The sequence below is a fragment of the Acanthochromis polyacanthus genome, chromosome 15 (assembly GCF_021347895.1).
Source record: "Acanthochromis polyacanthus isolate Apoly-LR-REF ecotype Palm Island chromosome 15, KAUST_Apoly_ChrSc, whole genome shotgun sequence".
Classification (NCBI taxonomy): domain Eukaryota; kingdom Metazoa; phylum Chordata; class Actinopteri; family Pomacentridae; genus Acanthochromis; species Acanthochromis polyacanthus.
The window spans coordinates 32,378,013-32,394,116 of NC_067127.1; the positions used below are offsets into that span (position 1 = coordinate 32,378,013).

Sequence of the window (16,104 nt, forward strand, 5' to 3'; positions counted from 1 at the left end):
GAGAACAGACAGAGAGGGACAACAAAATAGCACCAGTCAGGACATTAGAGACCCTTGTTTAATCACTGAAAAATCTTTTAGGGCCGCAACTAGCTAGTATTTTTGTATTGATTCGTCTTTCGATAAACTGTATGCTCATGCAAAATGCAGCACAGTTTGAAATGGAAACAAAAATGTGCAAATTGAAGTGCAGAGTTTAACTGAAAACTTCAACATCAAAACAACAAATTTAAAAACACGGCTTCCTATTTAAGCCACATGTGCAACTCCCAAAGATATCCAAGTCTGTTCAGTCTGTATATCAAACTGTGATATGAACATTGCAGATATTTTACAAGCAATATGTTTTATTTTTAATGGTTTCAGTGCAATTACAATTGAATGGTGCAAACTGAACGAGGGGATGTATTTCTACGTGTGTGGTTCATTTTTTTGGTGTTGGTTACTATTAGTATTTAGCCTAGCCGCGCTAGACAACCCACGGCAACAAATTTAATTCTCTGCCAGGATGGGTCTAGTTACCCTCGGTAAGCCTCGAGGTTGGATGCTCCTAAAACTGGCTGACGAATCACCATGAAGTGTAGAGTCAGAAGGTGGGCGTCACTAAGTGACAACAGAGACGCGACGATTCTGACAGAAACAACCGGAAACAACTAGCCTAGCCGTGCTAGACAACCCACGGCAACGAATTTAATTCTCTGCCAGGGTCGACAACAATCGTTGAGCTCCATTAGCACCGACTCTGAATAATCTTTCTGTTAACATGTCTGTAATATACTTGAGCTTCACCCATTGACTGTATAAATAAGGCTTCACCGAACTCCCGCATCCTCTGATTTCCGGCGCTCTAGGAACTACGTCAGCCTATTCGTTGCGCTGATTGGTTGTATACCTACCCAATTGCTGCAGAGTGATTTGAAAGACAACCTTTTAGCCCGCCTCCCTCCCTGTCGAGAGTTCCTAGACCCTTGTGTCTTCAGACCTGGGTCTAGCGTGGCTAGGCTAATTAGTATTTTTATTTTTACATAGCTTCTAAATGGTGTTTGTAAGCACCATTTATTTTATTTTTTTACTGCTTTAAGTTTTGTTGCATATATACAATGACAATAAAGACATATTGATTGATTTTACTCTTAAATAATTTAATTTAATGGTACTTCCATACTTTTGAAGCTTTTGGAAACGTACACTAAATCAAATCAGACTCCACTTCTTAAACCTGAAGGCAGCCGACTAATAACGAGTCAGAAACAGTGAGACGAAACACTGATGTAGCACGTCAATGAATCCTCCCTAAATGTCCTCTTAAGAGTCTTCCTTCCCAAGAGTCCTCCTTCTTACACTCCGTTCTAATAGTCCTCTATCCTAGAATCTATCCAAGAGTCTTCCTTCCTCGAGTCTTTCCTAGGAGACCTCTATCCTAGAGTCCTTACTAAGAGTCCTCCTCCCTACAGTCCTTTCTAATAGTCCTCTATCCTAGAATCTATCCAAGAGTCTTCCTTCCTAGACTCTTTCCTAAGAAGCCTCTATCCTAGAGTCCTTCCAAAGAGTCCTCCTTCCCACAGTCCTTCCTAAGAGTCCTCCTTCCTCGAGTCCTTCCTAAGAGTCCTCCTTCCCACAGTCCTTCCTTCCTAAGAGTCCTTCCTAGAGTCCTTCCTAAGAGTCCTCCTTCCAAGATTCCTTCCTAAGAATCCTCCTTCCCACAGTCCTTCCTTCCTAAGAGTCCTCCTTCCTCGAGTCCTTCCTAAGAGTCCTCCTTCCCACAGTCCTTCCTTCCTAAGAGTCCTCCTTCCCAGAGGACTCTTGGGTAGCATGTTTGAAAAAGTAGCATTTAAAATATCGGTGCACTTTTTGCGTCATCAGTTGCATCGACTAAAACGTTACTTAGATTTTCCTGAGTCGCAATGTCTAATGATCATTCTAGTTCAGCAGGAAAACTATGGAGTGTTGCATTCATTTTATACTGGAGGTGAACTTCATACTTCAGCATCAAAACTGATTGTTTGTGTGTAAACATGCAATAATATGTCATGCCTGATCTGCTACTTCCAGCGGTCAATGTTCTATTATATTTTATTCTTTGTTTTTGCAGGAACAGTGCAGTTTAAAGAATTCACAACAGAGTTAGCTAGCAGCTAAGTTGCATCCAAAAAAGAACAATTGCAGAATAATAAAATACAAAGCTTAAAACTTCAACAGTGTGAAACAGTATAAAATCAGTAAATACAATAAATTAAAGCTAATTATTGGTGGCGGCAATTTTATGATAAATTTAGCCAAACCTTGAAACTGATTTTAAACTCTGCAAAGCTTCCTGAGTCTCTAATGTTGGGATTTCCATGTTTTCACTGCTTTAACTGAGAAAACAGATTGACCAAAAGCTGTTTTTCTGAACTGCAGTCACCTCTAGTTGATGTTTTTGTCCTTCATGCACTGTCACTGCCTGGATCAACCAGGCATCATCTGAGATTATAGATAATTTTAAGCATCAGGCTGCATCAGAGTAAAAGAAAAGGGGTCTAAACTGAGGAAATTGTATTGTTTTTCAGGATATTGTAGTGGTGATTTATCTAATACTTTAAGGATTTGTATGTAGAGGGAGTACACATGTTCTTCAGTGTATTTAAAGTTAGTTAAGATTACAGAAAGACCCTCATAGCTAAAAAAACAAAAAACAAAAACAATGACTGAGGTGACAATGAACCCCACTTATCTATCACAACCTCCCTTTGAAGAGGTTTTGGAGTGCTTTAACAACCTCACATTACTTCCACTTTGCAGCTGAGAGAAGACAGTGTTTGGTCTTCTGTCCACAAGAGGCTGCTTGTCAGGAAAACATAAATACTGGACATTTAAAGTGCCGGAAAAGAGTCTTGAGTTGAAAATCAGCTAAAAAAAAAAAGTTTGACCAGGGAACAAAACAAACACCTCACCCCCAATTGAAATGAAGCACTCCTCTTTCTGTTTAAATGAAAACTGAATGATGAATGCTTCTTTCCATTGATGGTATTTTTTCCTGAAGAACACTGAAGAGCCTGAGGAAGTCCTGTGTAGCCCCACAAGAAAACAAGCCCTGTGCCGAGCTGAAGCTGCAGAATATTATGATGAAACCTCTTAGAAAGGTGACAAAACATCCTGGAGACCCAACAGCAACGTTTGACTTGTCAAGTCTTTGTGTGTATCAGACGATCGGCATGACGGAGAGTCTTCACAGGGAGTGAGCGAGGCGGTGCAGAGGGAGATGGAGTATCAGAGTGAGATGGAGACAGCGAGCTACTGATGTGAATCATGCAAAATTTATGGAAGCAATAAAACTGTTCGGCGGGAGGTGCCGATGGCAGAGCAGCTTTATGTGCTAAAGCGCCGGGTAGCAAAGGATAACAAGCACAAGAAGAAATAATACAAGCTCAAGTCTTGCCTGGAAGACAATTCAGTGGGCAGCAGAGGAGCAGCTCACTGAACCTGCGGACATGAAGTCAGGGATGAAGTCCAAAAACTACAGAATCTGAACACAAGAGACGAGATTACTGTGGTATGAGCTTGTTTTTGGAGCCGTAAACGAAATGATATGAATCTACTGTCACAAAACACATTAATGTTTGTGATAATGGTGACATTTCTGCCGTATTTGAATCTAAAAAAATATATATTTTGGAAAGCAAAAATGACACCATTGATCAGAGCCATAAATGGTCAGAATCATCTGGTTTTTAACTTACTAAAGTTATGTGAACAAGTTATCTGTGATCTGAGGTAGTTAAGTATAAAACTATTATTAAAAACCCATTATTCTACATGTCTCATTTAAATTTTTGCCGAAAACAAAGTGCATATTTTAACCAGATTATGTTCAAGAAAAAATTTTAAAAATTCTGCATTTCGGTGCACAACTGAGAAGCCATGAGTGATGCAGCTGTGACCAAAAATCAAGTGACAAAAATCCAGCAACTTTTTATGAGACAAGTTAAAAAAAAATATATAAAAATATATAATGTAAATCTGATTTTGTGCAATAGAGCTCTTCATTTAAAATCATAAATTCATAAAGGATTTCTCACACACATCAAATTTTAGTGCTACAAATGGCTTGTACTAATCATAGACTGTATATATAATGGACGTAGCATCTGGCTCCAAAATTGAAGCCCACCCGGAAGTGTCAAAAACTTGCAATATCACGCCGTCCGCTAGGGTTGGCTCCAAAAAGCTTTTGCTCCATCGACCCCAATTCATTTTTGGAAAAAATAAAATTTGATAGACTGATTTTCTACAGCTCAGGATTTTTTTTCCCGTTAGTTGTCATGGTCATAATGAGAGATCAGGTGGCCGATCTTAAAATAAATCAATACTGAATTTTAAATAAATCGTTAAAGTTGGCGGAGCCAGGGGGCGTGGCTATACTTGATTGACAGGCCCACAGACTGGTCCTGCCCCTTGTTGCTCTCTGATCCAGCCTGTTTGATGACGCTTTTTACGTCACTGGCTCCAAAAAAATCCAAAATGGCGACCAGGAAGTAGCAAAATCCGGGCTTCATTTTCTCAGCGTTGAAACCAACGGGTGACGTCACGATTAGTTTACGCCTGGTGCTAATCTGATTTCTTGATGTTATTGATAATTTTGCACCTTGATTGATTGTTCTTCCATTCTGATGTGCTAATACATGCTTCCAATGCTAGGTTTCAAGGTTTTTGTGAATTTTAATTGCAAACTGGTGCATTACATAACAAAGCTATCAATAATCAGTTTGACTGTCAGATAACCACACTTAAGGGTTACACTAAAGTTCAAAAGTTTGGGGTCACTTAGAAACAGTTTTTTTTTTTCAATGAAGATAACATCGAATGAATCAGAAACCCAGTGTAGACATTGTTAATGTGGTAAATGTCTATTCTAGCTGGTAACAACTGATTTTTAATGGAATATCTCCATAGGGGTACAGAGGAACATTTCCAGCAACCATCACTCCTGTGTTCTAATGCTACATTGTGTTAGCTAATGGTATTGAAAGGCTGATTGATGATTAGAAAACCCTTGTGCAGTTATGTTACGACATGAATAAAAGTGTGAGTTTTCATGGAAAACGTGAAATTATCTCGGTGACCCCAAACTTTTGAACGGTAGTGAACATCACAGTGTTTTGATTCAGCTGTATTCTAACTTATTTAGGTTAATACGTCTGGAATAGAATAAGAACACTGGACTGATCGGTATAGCTGCTGCTGCTGTGCTATGTGCATAAACTGTAAACAACTGTCACTTTACATACACACATGTGGATGTTGCTGCTTTGCATGTTTGTACACTCTAGTGCTTGCTTGCTTGCTTAATCTACTCAGACTGTTTCTGAAAGCAGACCATGTCCCTCCATCATTATGGTGGCTCTTCAAATCATCTTAATGCACCTCGATAAGAGTGGAGGCTTCAGGAAGAGTTTATAGAGAGGAAAGGCAGGTGTACCCTATGCAGATGTCTTGTTAACTGGCACATGTATAATTTGACAAGTGATACAGATGTGTAGCATGTCATAAACAACTAATGTCGCTTCAGACTTGCATCATGTGATAAAGGAATTCCTATTTGGCAGCTTTGGGTCTTCCATCCTTGCATCTCTTCCTTATATCTTTGCAATTTGGTTGTCAGAGCTCAGGTCCAATTTCCATCCTAACTAAGCAACACAAGTTGACTATTAACAGTTGTTGAGGTGCAGGTGAGGTGTCAAGAATACATTTTTAAGAGGAAAACTTTGGCGGAGCCTCAACATACAACCTCTCCAAGACCCTGATGCAAAACTGCCAACTTTAGAGATATCCCCTCCTCAAACTGGCAGCAAATCAAACATTTACAAGCTTCTACACTTTCTGTAGTACATATTCTGATCCAGTTATATTTCTTACTGCTTTCCTTTCCGAGAAAGTTCCAAGACTGTTTGTGGTGCATGAGCAGGGAGCTTGTCATGACGAAGAGTGTGTAAACATGTAAAAGCAGGAATTGTCATGAGTCAAGAGACCAAGTGAAACCATGGTATCAAAATAATGATTTTGTGACCACTGGTAGGTGCACATTTGAGATTTCTCATGAGCTAGGGTGATCCAGCCTTCAATGATGACTGATTGTGCTCAACATATTTTACAAAATGGGACTTCTGTTGAGATTTACTTGCATTGCAGGCATGCTGAAAGCATTGTATCACTTTCATTAAGGAGGAAACGACTGGAGGGCTGAAGGAGCTCAAGAGAGCACCAAAGTGCAACCTGATGCAAGCTGCCATCGCCTTGGAATTGAGTGTCAACATGGGGAAGAAACTGCACTTCCCAGATGTGGCTCAAACGTCTCTTCGCCCAGACATCATTCTCTGGTTGGACAAAGACCACAAGATCATTTTGATTTAGCTGAATGTATCTTGAGAGGAGGGTTGTGAGGAGGTCAACGAGAGCAAGGTCTAAAAATTTCTACATTTGATCCAGACGTGTAGAGACAAGGGATGGAAGACATGGCAATTCCCAGCGGAGGCAGGATGTCGAGGTTTCCCTGCCAAATCAATGTAGAGATTGCTATCAGCTCTGGACATAGACGAGAACAGCAACAATCAAGGTGCACGACGACTCAATTAGGAGGCTGGAAAATCCTCTTGTTTGATGTGGCATAAGAGGTAGGAGGAAATATGGAAGTCAGGAGCAGATTAGCAGTGACTTGGCCACTATTTCCGACCCACCAACTGGAGAGTGTCATGGTTAACCGTCGAAACACTCAAAGAAGGTTGGGTATCACCTGACGATATCTGCTCCAGGCTAAAAGCTTCAGTCATGTAAAGGGGTGACTGAGGAGAGCACTCATCAGGTGAATCTTATAACTATCACTGCACATAAACAGAACTTTGACGTGGATATTGGCCAAATTTAAATCAAATACAGTGTTTAATTGTTGCTCGGCCAAAGAGCGCGGCGGAGTTATGTGACGATCGGCATTGGTCAGTCTGTCCGTCCGTCCGTCTGTCCGTCCGTCAGCAACATTATTAAAGACTACCAGATGTGAAAGAAATCTTTAGGGAAGATCAGAAATGACACAAGAACCAAGTGATTAGATTTCGGCAGTGATGCGGCTTATAATCTGGATCCATGGATTTGTTAAGGATTTTCGTATCATCGCGAGATAGCGTCATGGCATCACTGTAACTATGACAACAAGTGAACGCTGCCTGCTGACAATCACATGATTGTGATCCCACTACAAATCCACCCTGCAGACTTATCTATCAGAAATGATACAAGGAACAATTGATTAAATTGTAGGGTTGTTTCTGAGTCCCATCAATTCCTGCCACCCCCTACATATTTAGGTCACGCCATTTAGTATCTGTACATACACATGCATAACACACGCCTGTGCTCAGCGCAGTCATTTTGTTTCTTGGTTTCATTTTTGTGGGTACATCTATATTAAATGGCCACATTCCATGTTGTCGTGATTTTTGATCATCAATAACTATTAAAAATATGTTACATTTCTTACAGTACCATATGGGGGAATGAACAGCCTTGGTGGAGGACTGGGCTCTCTGAGTCCTTTTCTAGTTGTTATTGGCACAGTCTTGGAACTTTTTGATCAACCTTTCTATAAACATAACTTTATCGTGAAGCACTGCTGTTAAACCACATCACAGTTTCTGGTGTTCCAAATCCATGAGCCACATGTGGCTGCAGGGTTTGGCACCGAGTACTTCCAAGAGTACAACTGTGGCTGTACTACTTCCAGGCGTAGCAAGTACGCACACTCTGGCTCAACCTTTTTCTGTGACAAATGTGTTCGGGAAACATCACTTTAAGAAAGATAAAGGACGTAAAAACTACCCTGGATGTGTATAAAACATGCAGGTTTGCCGTCAGCCTCTGAAATATACGTTTTCTCCTCCTAAGAGCCTAAACAGACGTCCGTGCATTTGTTCTGGTTTGTGTGCAGGACAAGGTGAACGGTACAGTTAGAGAAAAGGGACACTAATGCCCTGCACACACACACAGACACATACTTCATCCGCATTTGACAAGGTGAGTTAATCATCTGTCACAGGGACAGCGAATGGACAGACTCCCCTCTCCTCTGTCCGTCCTCCATCTCCACCTCCCTGTTCATCCCTCCATCTCCCGCTTCGCTTCTCCATCGTCTCTCCATCCAAGGACGACCGTTCCTTTCTGCGGTGTTAACCTTGTACATCACACGGCGAGGTTTTATCCTTTTCCTTCTCCGTCTTTGTTTCTCAGCCCTCTGTCCTGAGCCGAGGCCTTTCCCCATGAATCCGTCTCTCTATCATTCAGAGGTCTAATCGGCCACACGTCATTGCCTCCCGGCCGTTTAGCCCAAGGTAAATCTACTGGTCCCTTTTATAAAGAGAGATGGAAATAGAAAAGAAGGATGGATGGATTAATGGACAGGTGAATGGGAGGCGGGAGAAGACAGAGAGTCGCTCTGAACTGTAAGAGGGGATGACCGAGGGAAGGAAAAGACGGAGAAAATAAAGGGATAAGGGTGAGGAGGTAAAGGTGGATGGATGAGCCAATAGAAAAGCTCCAGAGAGGTGATGATACAAGTCGATCGACAAATCCGGTTTAAGAAACAAGGAGAGGACAAAAAGGAGAAGAAGAGGGTGAGGAAAGGAAAGGAAAGGAAAGGAAAGGAAAGGAAAGGAAAGGAAAGGAAAGGAAAGGAAAGGAAAGGAAAGGAAAGGAAATTAAATTAGGGAAGGGGAAAGGAAACAAAGACAAGGAGGGAAAGGACAGGAAAGGATTCAAAGGAAATGAAAGAAGAGAAGGAAAGGAAAGAAAACAAGGACATGAAACAACAGGAAATCAAAACAGAGGAAAGACAAGAAAAATTAAAGGAAAGATAGGGATGAGGAAAGGAAACAAAGGAAAGGAAACAAAGGAAAGGAAACAAAAGAAGTGAAGGATAATAAGGAAAAGAAAGGAAAAGAGGGACATGAAAACAAAGAAGAGAAGAGAAGAGAAGAGAAGAGAAGAGAAGAGAAGAGAAGAGAAGAGAAGAGAAGAGAAGAGAAGAGAAGAGAAGGAATCAAAAGGAAACAACAGGTGACACGGGTAAGAAAAGGAAAGTATAGTAAAATGGATAAAGAAATAATGAGCAGAGGATCACAAAGCAGAACATAAAAAAATGGAAAGATAAAATGAAAGTAAATCAGATAAAAGGTAAGGAAGATGAAGCTACAAGAAGAGTAGAAAGAAAATGAAATGAAAGGATAACGGATGGGAGGAAGTTGCAGGGCTAGGTGGAAGAAAAAGTGAAGTGGAACGATAAGGAAGGAAAGAAAAAGAAAAGATAAAAGAAGGAGAGTTGATCATATATGGCAGGAACCATATGGAAAATAAGAAATATAAAAGATCTGTCAGGATTCCTGCATCTGGGAGACAAAACAGCAGGAAAATGAGACGAGGGGTTGTCAGAGAAAAGCCCAAGGAAACCTGAAAGGAGAGGACGAAGTGGAAAAAATGCAAATAAAGCCAACTTAGACGAGAAAGTGAATCAGAGGCCGTCCTGTATGGAGGCAGCGAGGAGGCGTGCATCTATCAGCTCGCTGCAAAAAGCCGCCAGGGACAGAGACACCAGTCAACTCAGGAAATAAGAAAATGATTAAGAGCGATTTAATGTCATGCCGCCGCCAAGCCAAAACGCACATCTGTCACGGCGAGACTGATGTTACTGCACCTCCCTCTCACTCCTCCCTCCCTCTCCGCCACTCACTCGTTCATTACACCCTCCTGTTGCTGGGGTTTTCTCCCAAAACCTCCTGAAACCAGCCTTCACAACCCTTCAAATCACACGTGCAACCCTCATTTCACTGTGATTTCACTTTACCCACACGTATATGATGCTGTTAACTGTTTCAACTATGGAATCTGTCATTATTTGATCATAAAGCAGGTATTTGAAGCTTCTAAAAGATAGTTGTGAATGCTTGCATGTATCAACACCATATTTAAAAAAGAAAAGTCAAACCTCGTCAGTAGAAATGCAAGAAAAAGGAAAATTGAGGTACTGCTGCATATATGCACCCTCATTTCACCATTATTTACCGTTTCAGCTGTGGAATCTGCAATCATTGTGTCAATATGAAGTCAAAAATGCATGAACCAGCTTTAGAAGTTTCCAAAAGCATGTTTGTTAGTGTTTTCATGTATCACCACCACCTTTAAAAAAGAAAAAGCCAAACTTCATCAGTAGAAATGCAGGAAAAGGGAAGAAAGGGTCAGTCCACAGTTTCCTTCAGAACCCTTCTAATCACGTGTGCGACCCTCATTCCACTGTGATTTCACATCACCTACACAGATATGAAGCTGTTAATTGTTTCAACTATGGAATCTGGCATTATTATTTTCTATATGTTGATAACAAAGTGTGCATTTGAAGCTTCTAAAAGATGGCTGTGAGTGCTTGCATGCATCAGTACCACCTTTAAAAAAAAGAAAAAGTCAAACTTGGTCAGTCGAAATGCAAGAAAAACAGAGTGCTTTACGACCTCCTTCATAACCCTTCAAATCACATCTGCAACCCCATTTCATCACTATTAATCATTGTCTTAATATGAAGCCAAAAAAGCACTGAGGACCTGCTTTAAAAGCCTCCAAAAGCATGTTCTCGAGTGTCTGAATGCATCAGAATCACCTTTACAAAAAGATAAAGTCAAACTTCGTCAGCAGAAATGCAAGAAAAAAGAAAATCGAGGTACTGCTGCACGACCTCCTTCACATCTGCGCCATCATTTCAACACTATTAACTCTTTCAGCTCTGGAATCGGCAATCGTTATCTCAATATGAAGCCAAAAAAACATACAGCTCCCAAAAGCGTGTTTGCATTTGTTTGCATGCATCAGCAGCACTACCTTTAAAAAAAGAAAACATGACCTGTAGGGAAAAAAAATACCTCAATCTCTGCACACAATCCTGCTCCTGCTGCATGTGTACTTTCACTTTTCAATGCTTTACTGCTCTACTGGTCACCACAAGCTCTACAGGAACCAACACAGCTTCCAAACATTGCCCCCATCAGGTTATTTGTGGCTATTACACCATTGTTATGTTTTAAATAATGTAAAAGCAATTCAGAGTGTGAATGAAGAATATCTTTACATTTCTGTCCATATTTTGGCTCAGAAAACATGTTTTTCTTGCCATCTGTTGGGGACAAATGACTTGTTTTTGCAGTGCACAGGTATTATTTGACCAGAAGGTCGACCCCCGGTGACCTCTGCACTTACCGTTGCACTTCCCGCCATTAGTGGGGTCGCCATAGTAACCGGGCATGCAGCTCTGGCAGTGCGTTCCCGCCGTCAGGTTCCCGCAGTGTTCACACAAGCTGCCGTTCACACACCTGCTGTGGCCGTTACACTGACACGCTGCAGGGAAATTACACAAACACACAGTGATGTTGTCAGTTTATTAGGTACAGCTAGTGGAAAACATTTGATGTGATAAATCGACCTTCATCTACTGCATCAAAACTGCACAGAAATGTCTGGACATGACTGGCAATCAGCACTTAAAAGCATTAGAGGAGATTTAATTTCCTACGACTTAGAACGTAGCATGTGCATGTGCACATACAACCTCTCCCTCACCCCCCTCTAACCTCCCCCCTCTCAACATTTAAGAAGAAACGCCCCCCTCCAGAAACTTGCGTAGGACTCGTGAAGTTGTCTTTTACGGCTGGGTCCCCTGGATCTTTATCTGCCATTATGTAAAAAAAGATGAGCAAAACAAGTCGCCAGCTAACTACGAAGCTATACCAAAGCAACACATACAGAAAATACATAAGTCCAAGGCGTACGTAATCTACGTAACTAGGCCTGAGCCGGAAGATTTTTGATTGACAGAAAAGGGAGCAAACCAAACGCCTCGGTCCGAGCGCGTTGATTGGCTGATGTTTTTCAGGTCCTGCCATGTCCACAGTTATTTTTTTTCTTTTTTATTCTTTTAGAGACCATACATACAAGTCCACTAAAGGTCAGTATATTCATTTTATGTGAATCAGACAAATTAAACAAAAAAAAAACCATCCTCCATAATGCCTTTAACTAAAAAGAAGATTATCTTTGTCGTGAATCTTCACATATATTTGCATACAACTCCATCTTGGATGCACATTTTGCACCACTACATTCCTGTATGCAAAATCTGCAAGTGCAACATCAGTTAGGCTATTTTTTATAGCAACCTTAATACACCAAATACATTATCTTTGCAGCAATAAGCTCCATCACTGTTTTCACACGCTAAACTTGTATGTTTTTTCAAACTTTTATGTATATTTGAATATTTTTATTCTACTTTTTTAACAGCTATTGTGTAATTGTGCGACTGCACTGACAAATTACTACTTGTTTTGTTCTATTTTAGCCTCATTGTCTGCTATTTAGTGGCTTTAACATCGTTGATTTACACACCTACCAAGCAGATTTCAGAGTATCAAAGGCCTATGCACACATTTAAATTACATTACACTGAAGGTTTTTCTAATATTTCGTCTTCCTTCCTTCATATAAACGGGGTCAAGTGCCTGCTGTTATAACTCCAATTAGAACCATCACTTATGTCAGCTTTAATCTGCTGCTGCTCACTTAAAAATGAAGAATTTGCAATGAAAAATATAAATTTATATTCTTTAATTCTGGCTGCAGATGAGAGCTGAAAAATATTAGAAAAAAATGACATTGTGATATTTAGTTTTTCTGCGATGTGGTTGAAAAAATCACCAGATTACTTCATGAATTCTACTGAGAAATAATAATTTCAGAATAATTGGGGTGATTTTGTAGGGCAGTGTATCTGCAGCAAAAATGAAACTTGTAAAGCTTTTTACTGTCAAGTGTGAACCTTCTTCATAAGGCATCTGAAATTGTTTTTTGGTTGTTTTTTTTTTTTTGCTTTGGACATCATTCAGATCAAACTTTGCACTTTTTGCTTTGTGGTGCTGATTTAAATTATCAAACTAATTGTGTTGCGTTACCTCATTTACAGGCAAAAAGTTCAACACAGAATCTGTTTTTGGTCAACATCATACCTTCTGGAGCCAAACAATTTACATGTAACTGACCAGAGCTGCATGATTATGTCCAAAATGATAACCATGATTATTTGTAAATTTATGGCAGTTGTCAATAAACAGAGCCTTGTTTTCATTTCCATGTTGTACAACATTCCTGCAAATGTACAAAACTGTATCACTTGTGCCATCCTACAACTGATGTATTTCTTTAATGCAATTAAAATTATCTATATTATATCTATAGATACACTATATTGCCAAAAGTATTCGCTCACCCATCCAAACAATCAGAATCAGGTGTTCCAATCACGTCCATGGCCACAGGTGTATAAAGTCAAGCACCTAGGCATGCAGACTGCTTTTACAAACATTAGTGAAAGAATGGGTCGCTCTCTTGGAGCTCAGTGAATTCCACCGTGGAACTGTGATAGGATGCCACCTGTGCAAAAAATCCAGTTGTGACATTTCCTCGCTCCTAAACATTCCACAGTCAACTGTCAGCTGTATTATAAGAAAGTGGAAGTGTGTGGGAACGACAGCAACTCAGCCACCAAGTGATCGGCCACGTAAACTGATGGGGCGGGGTCAGCGGATGCTGAGGCGCATGGTGCCAAGAGGTCGCCAACTTCCTGCAGAGTCGATCGCTACAGACCTTCAAACTTCATGTGGCCTTCAGATTAGCTCAATAACAGAGCTTCAGCAGAGAGCTTCATGGAATGGGTTTCCATGGCCGAGCAGCTGCATCCGAGCCGTACATCACCAAGTGCAATGCAAAGCGTTGGATGCAGTGGTGTAAAGCACGCCGCCACTGGACTCTAGAGCAGTGGAGACACCTTCTCTGGAGTGACGAATGGTGCTTCTCCATCTGGTAATCTGATGGACCAGTCTGGGTTTGGTGGTTGCCAGGAGAACTATACTTGTGGGAATGCATTGTGCCAAGTGTAAAGTTTGGTGGAGGGGGGATTATGGTGTGGGCTTGTTTTTCAGGAGCTGGGCTTGGCCCCTTAGTTCCAGTGAAAGGAACTCTGAATGCTTCAGCATACCAAGACATTTTGGACAATTCCATGCTCCCAACTTTGTGGGAACAGTTTGGAGCTGGCCCCTTCCTCTTCCAACATGACTGTACACCAGTGCACAAAGCAAGGTCCATAAAGTCAAGACATGGATGACAGAGTCTGGTGTGGATGAACTTGACTGGCCTGCACAGAGTCCTGACCTCAACCCAATAGAACACCTTTGGGATAATTTAGAGCAGAGACTGAGAGCCAGGCCTTCTGGTCCAACATCAGTGTGTGACCTCACAAATGCACTTGTGGAAGAATGGTTAAAAATTCCCATAAACACACTCCTAAACCTTGTGGACAGCCTTCCCAGAAGAGTTGAAGCTGTTCTAGCTGCAAAGGGTGGACCGACGTCATATTGGACCCTATAGATTAGGAATGGGATGTCACTTATGTTTATAAGCAAGTCAAGCCGGGTGAGTGAATACTTTTGGCAATATAGTGTGTATCTAGCTATGTTATATTTTCTATATTTTTATCTATATATTCCACTTTATTTGATTTGATTTTACATTTACTTTACACACTAATATTCTATGTTGTCTTATTGTTTGTCACTGTATTTAATATCCAAGCTGCTGTGACAACTTAACTTTCCTCCAGGGATTAATAAAGTCATCTAAGTATAAGTCTAGATCTTCCTTTTCAGTGTTTCTCTGCTTTTCTTCAATTATTTTGCTGTGTACATGTACAGCCTGCATGTCAACAAACTCAGCATCTTTTAAATAAAGTAAATTTTAAGAAACTGTTTTTAATAACCTTTGAATTGCAATAAATTAAAGGCAGGCTTCCCTTGTAGATTAGTCATGAAAAATTAGAATTGTGTGAGTTTTCTTGTATCTCAAGCAGCAAAAAATGCTGTAACATGATGCATTTGAGTTCATACAACTGACCAGAGCTGCATGATTTTGTCAAAATAATAATCATGTTTATTTGAGTCATTCCAGAATTGGAGGACATTTTACATTCCACCCATGAAACTTCAAATAATCTATGTACAAAATACTAAAAAATGCAGCTGTTCTGTAAATGTATTTGTCCTGAGAACAAGTCTTAAAAAACTAGGGGGAAAGGGTGTTTGAAATATTTTTTAAAAATACCATATAAGTCTGGAGTTCCCATTAAAATTACATTTTTCTCTTGTCCCACCCCCGATGACCAAAATGAATCTCAAATAAAACAGTTAAAATGACATAAAAATGTCCTTTTGTTTGTTTGAATTTCATTTTTTCATTAATGTGTCTTTAATTGGGGGAATATTTTATAATCAACATAGTATTTAAAACAATAATTATTATGGATCCAACATGTGTCCCACAACAACCCTGTTAACTTTTTATCTGGTAAAAGAAGAAGAAAACAGTGAATCACATGAAACGCTGGAATTAACATCATCAAACAGTTTACCAAAAGAATGGGTAGAGCAAAGCTACGTCCTCTCTGCTATTTTTCATATTTTCATAACACTATCAGCCTTGATTGAATGTCTCACTCTACCTCATATTATCAGGATCAGACTGATTCTTTTTCCTGTTTTCCATCAGTCAGTTTGTCCTCTTGTTCAGCAGTAACAGCTAGCTAAATATCTAGCTGCTACTGCTGAGAAAAAGATCACATTAGCATGGATTAGCAACCCTGTTGCTGTGATTAGAATAGGGTAAGCAAACAACAAATAAAACATGGAATAAAAATGGTACCACTGATGTGTAAGCTGAGCCAATCAAGCCTTTGATAGTTTATTACCTATTATTGATGAATATGGAGCAGAAAACTGGAAAAGAAAGGGTTCATTTTTCAAAACATTCCTGCAAATGGACAAAACTGCAAAATAAGATTCTACTAATATTGCATCACTTGTGCTGCAACACAACTGATTTTGAGTTTCTTTTTAACAACCAAATCTGTGTTTTTCTCATGTTCTTTGCTTATTTTGCTGTGCACATGTGCAGCCTGCATGTCAACAAGCTCACCGTCCTAACTTGTGTTTAGAA

The 16,104-nt window shown here is 40.1% G+C and overlaps 1 protein-coding gene across 3 annotated transcripts in view; it reads right to left on the reverse strand.

The window, feature by feature from the left end:
• Positions 1-16,104, reverse strand: part of atrnl1a (attractin-like 1a) — a 473,108-nt gene that overhangs the window by 294,604 nt on the left and 162,400 nt on the right. For all 3 annotated transcript variants that reach the window (XM_051959750.1, XM_051959749.1, XM_051959751.1), the window contains one exon: positions 11,266-11,403. In XM_051959750.1, coding sequence (XP_051815710.1) covers positions 11,266-11,403 — 138 coding nt within the window. The remainder of the gene's footprint in view (positions 1-11,265; positions 11,404-16,104) is intronic.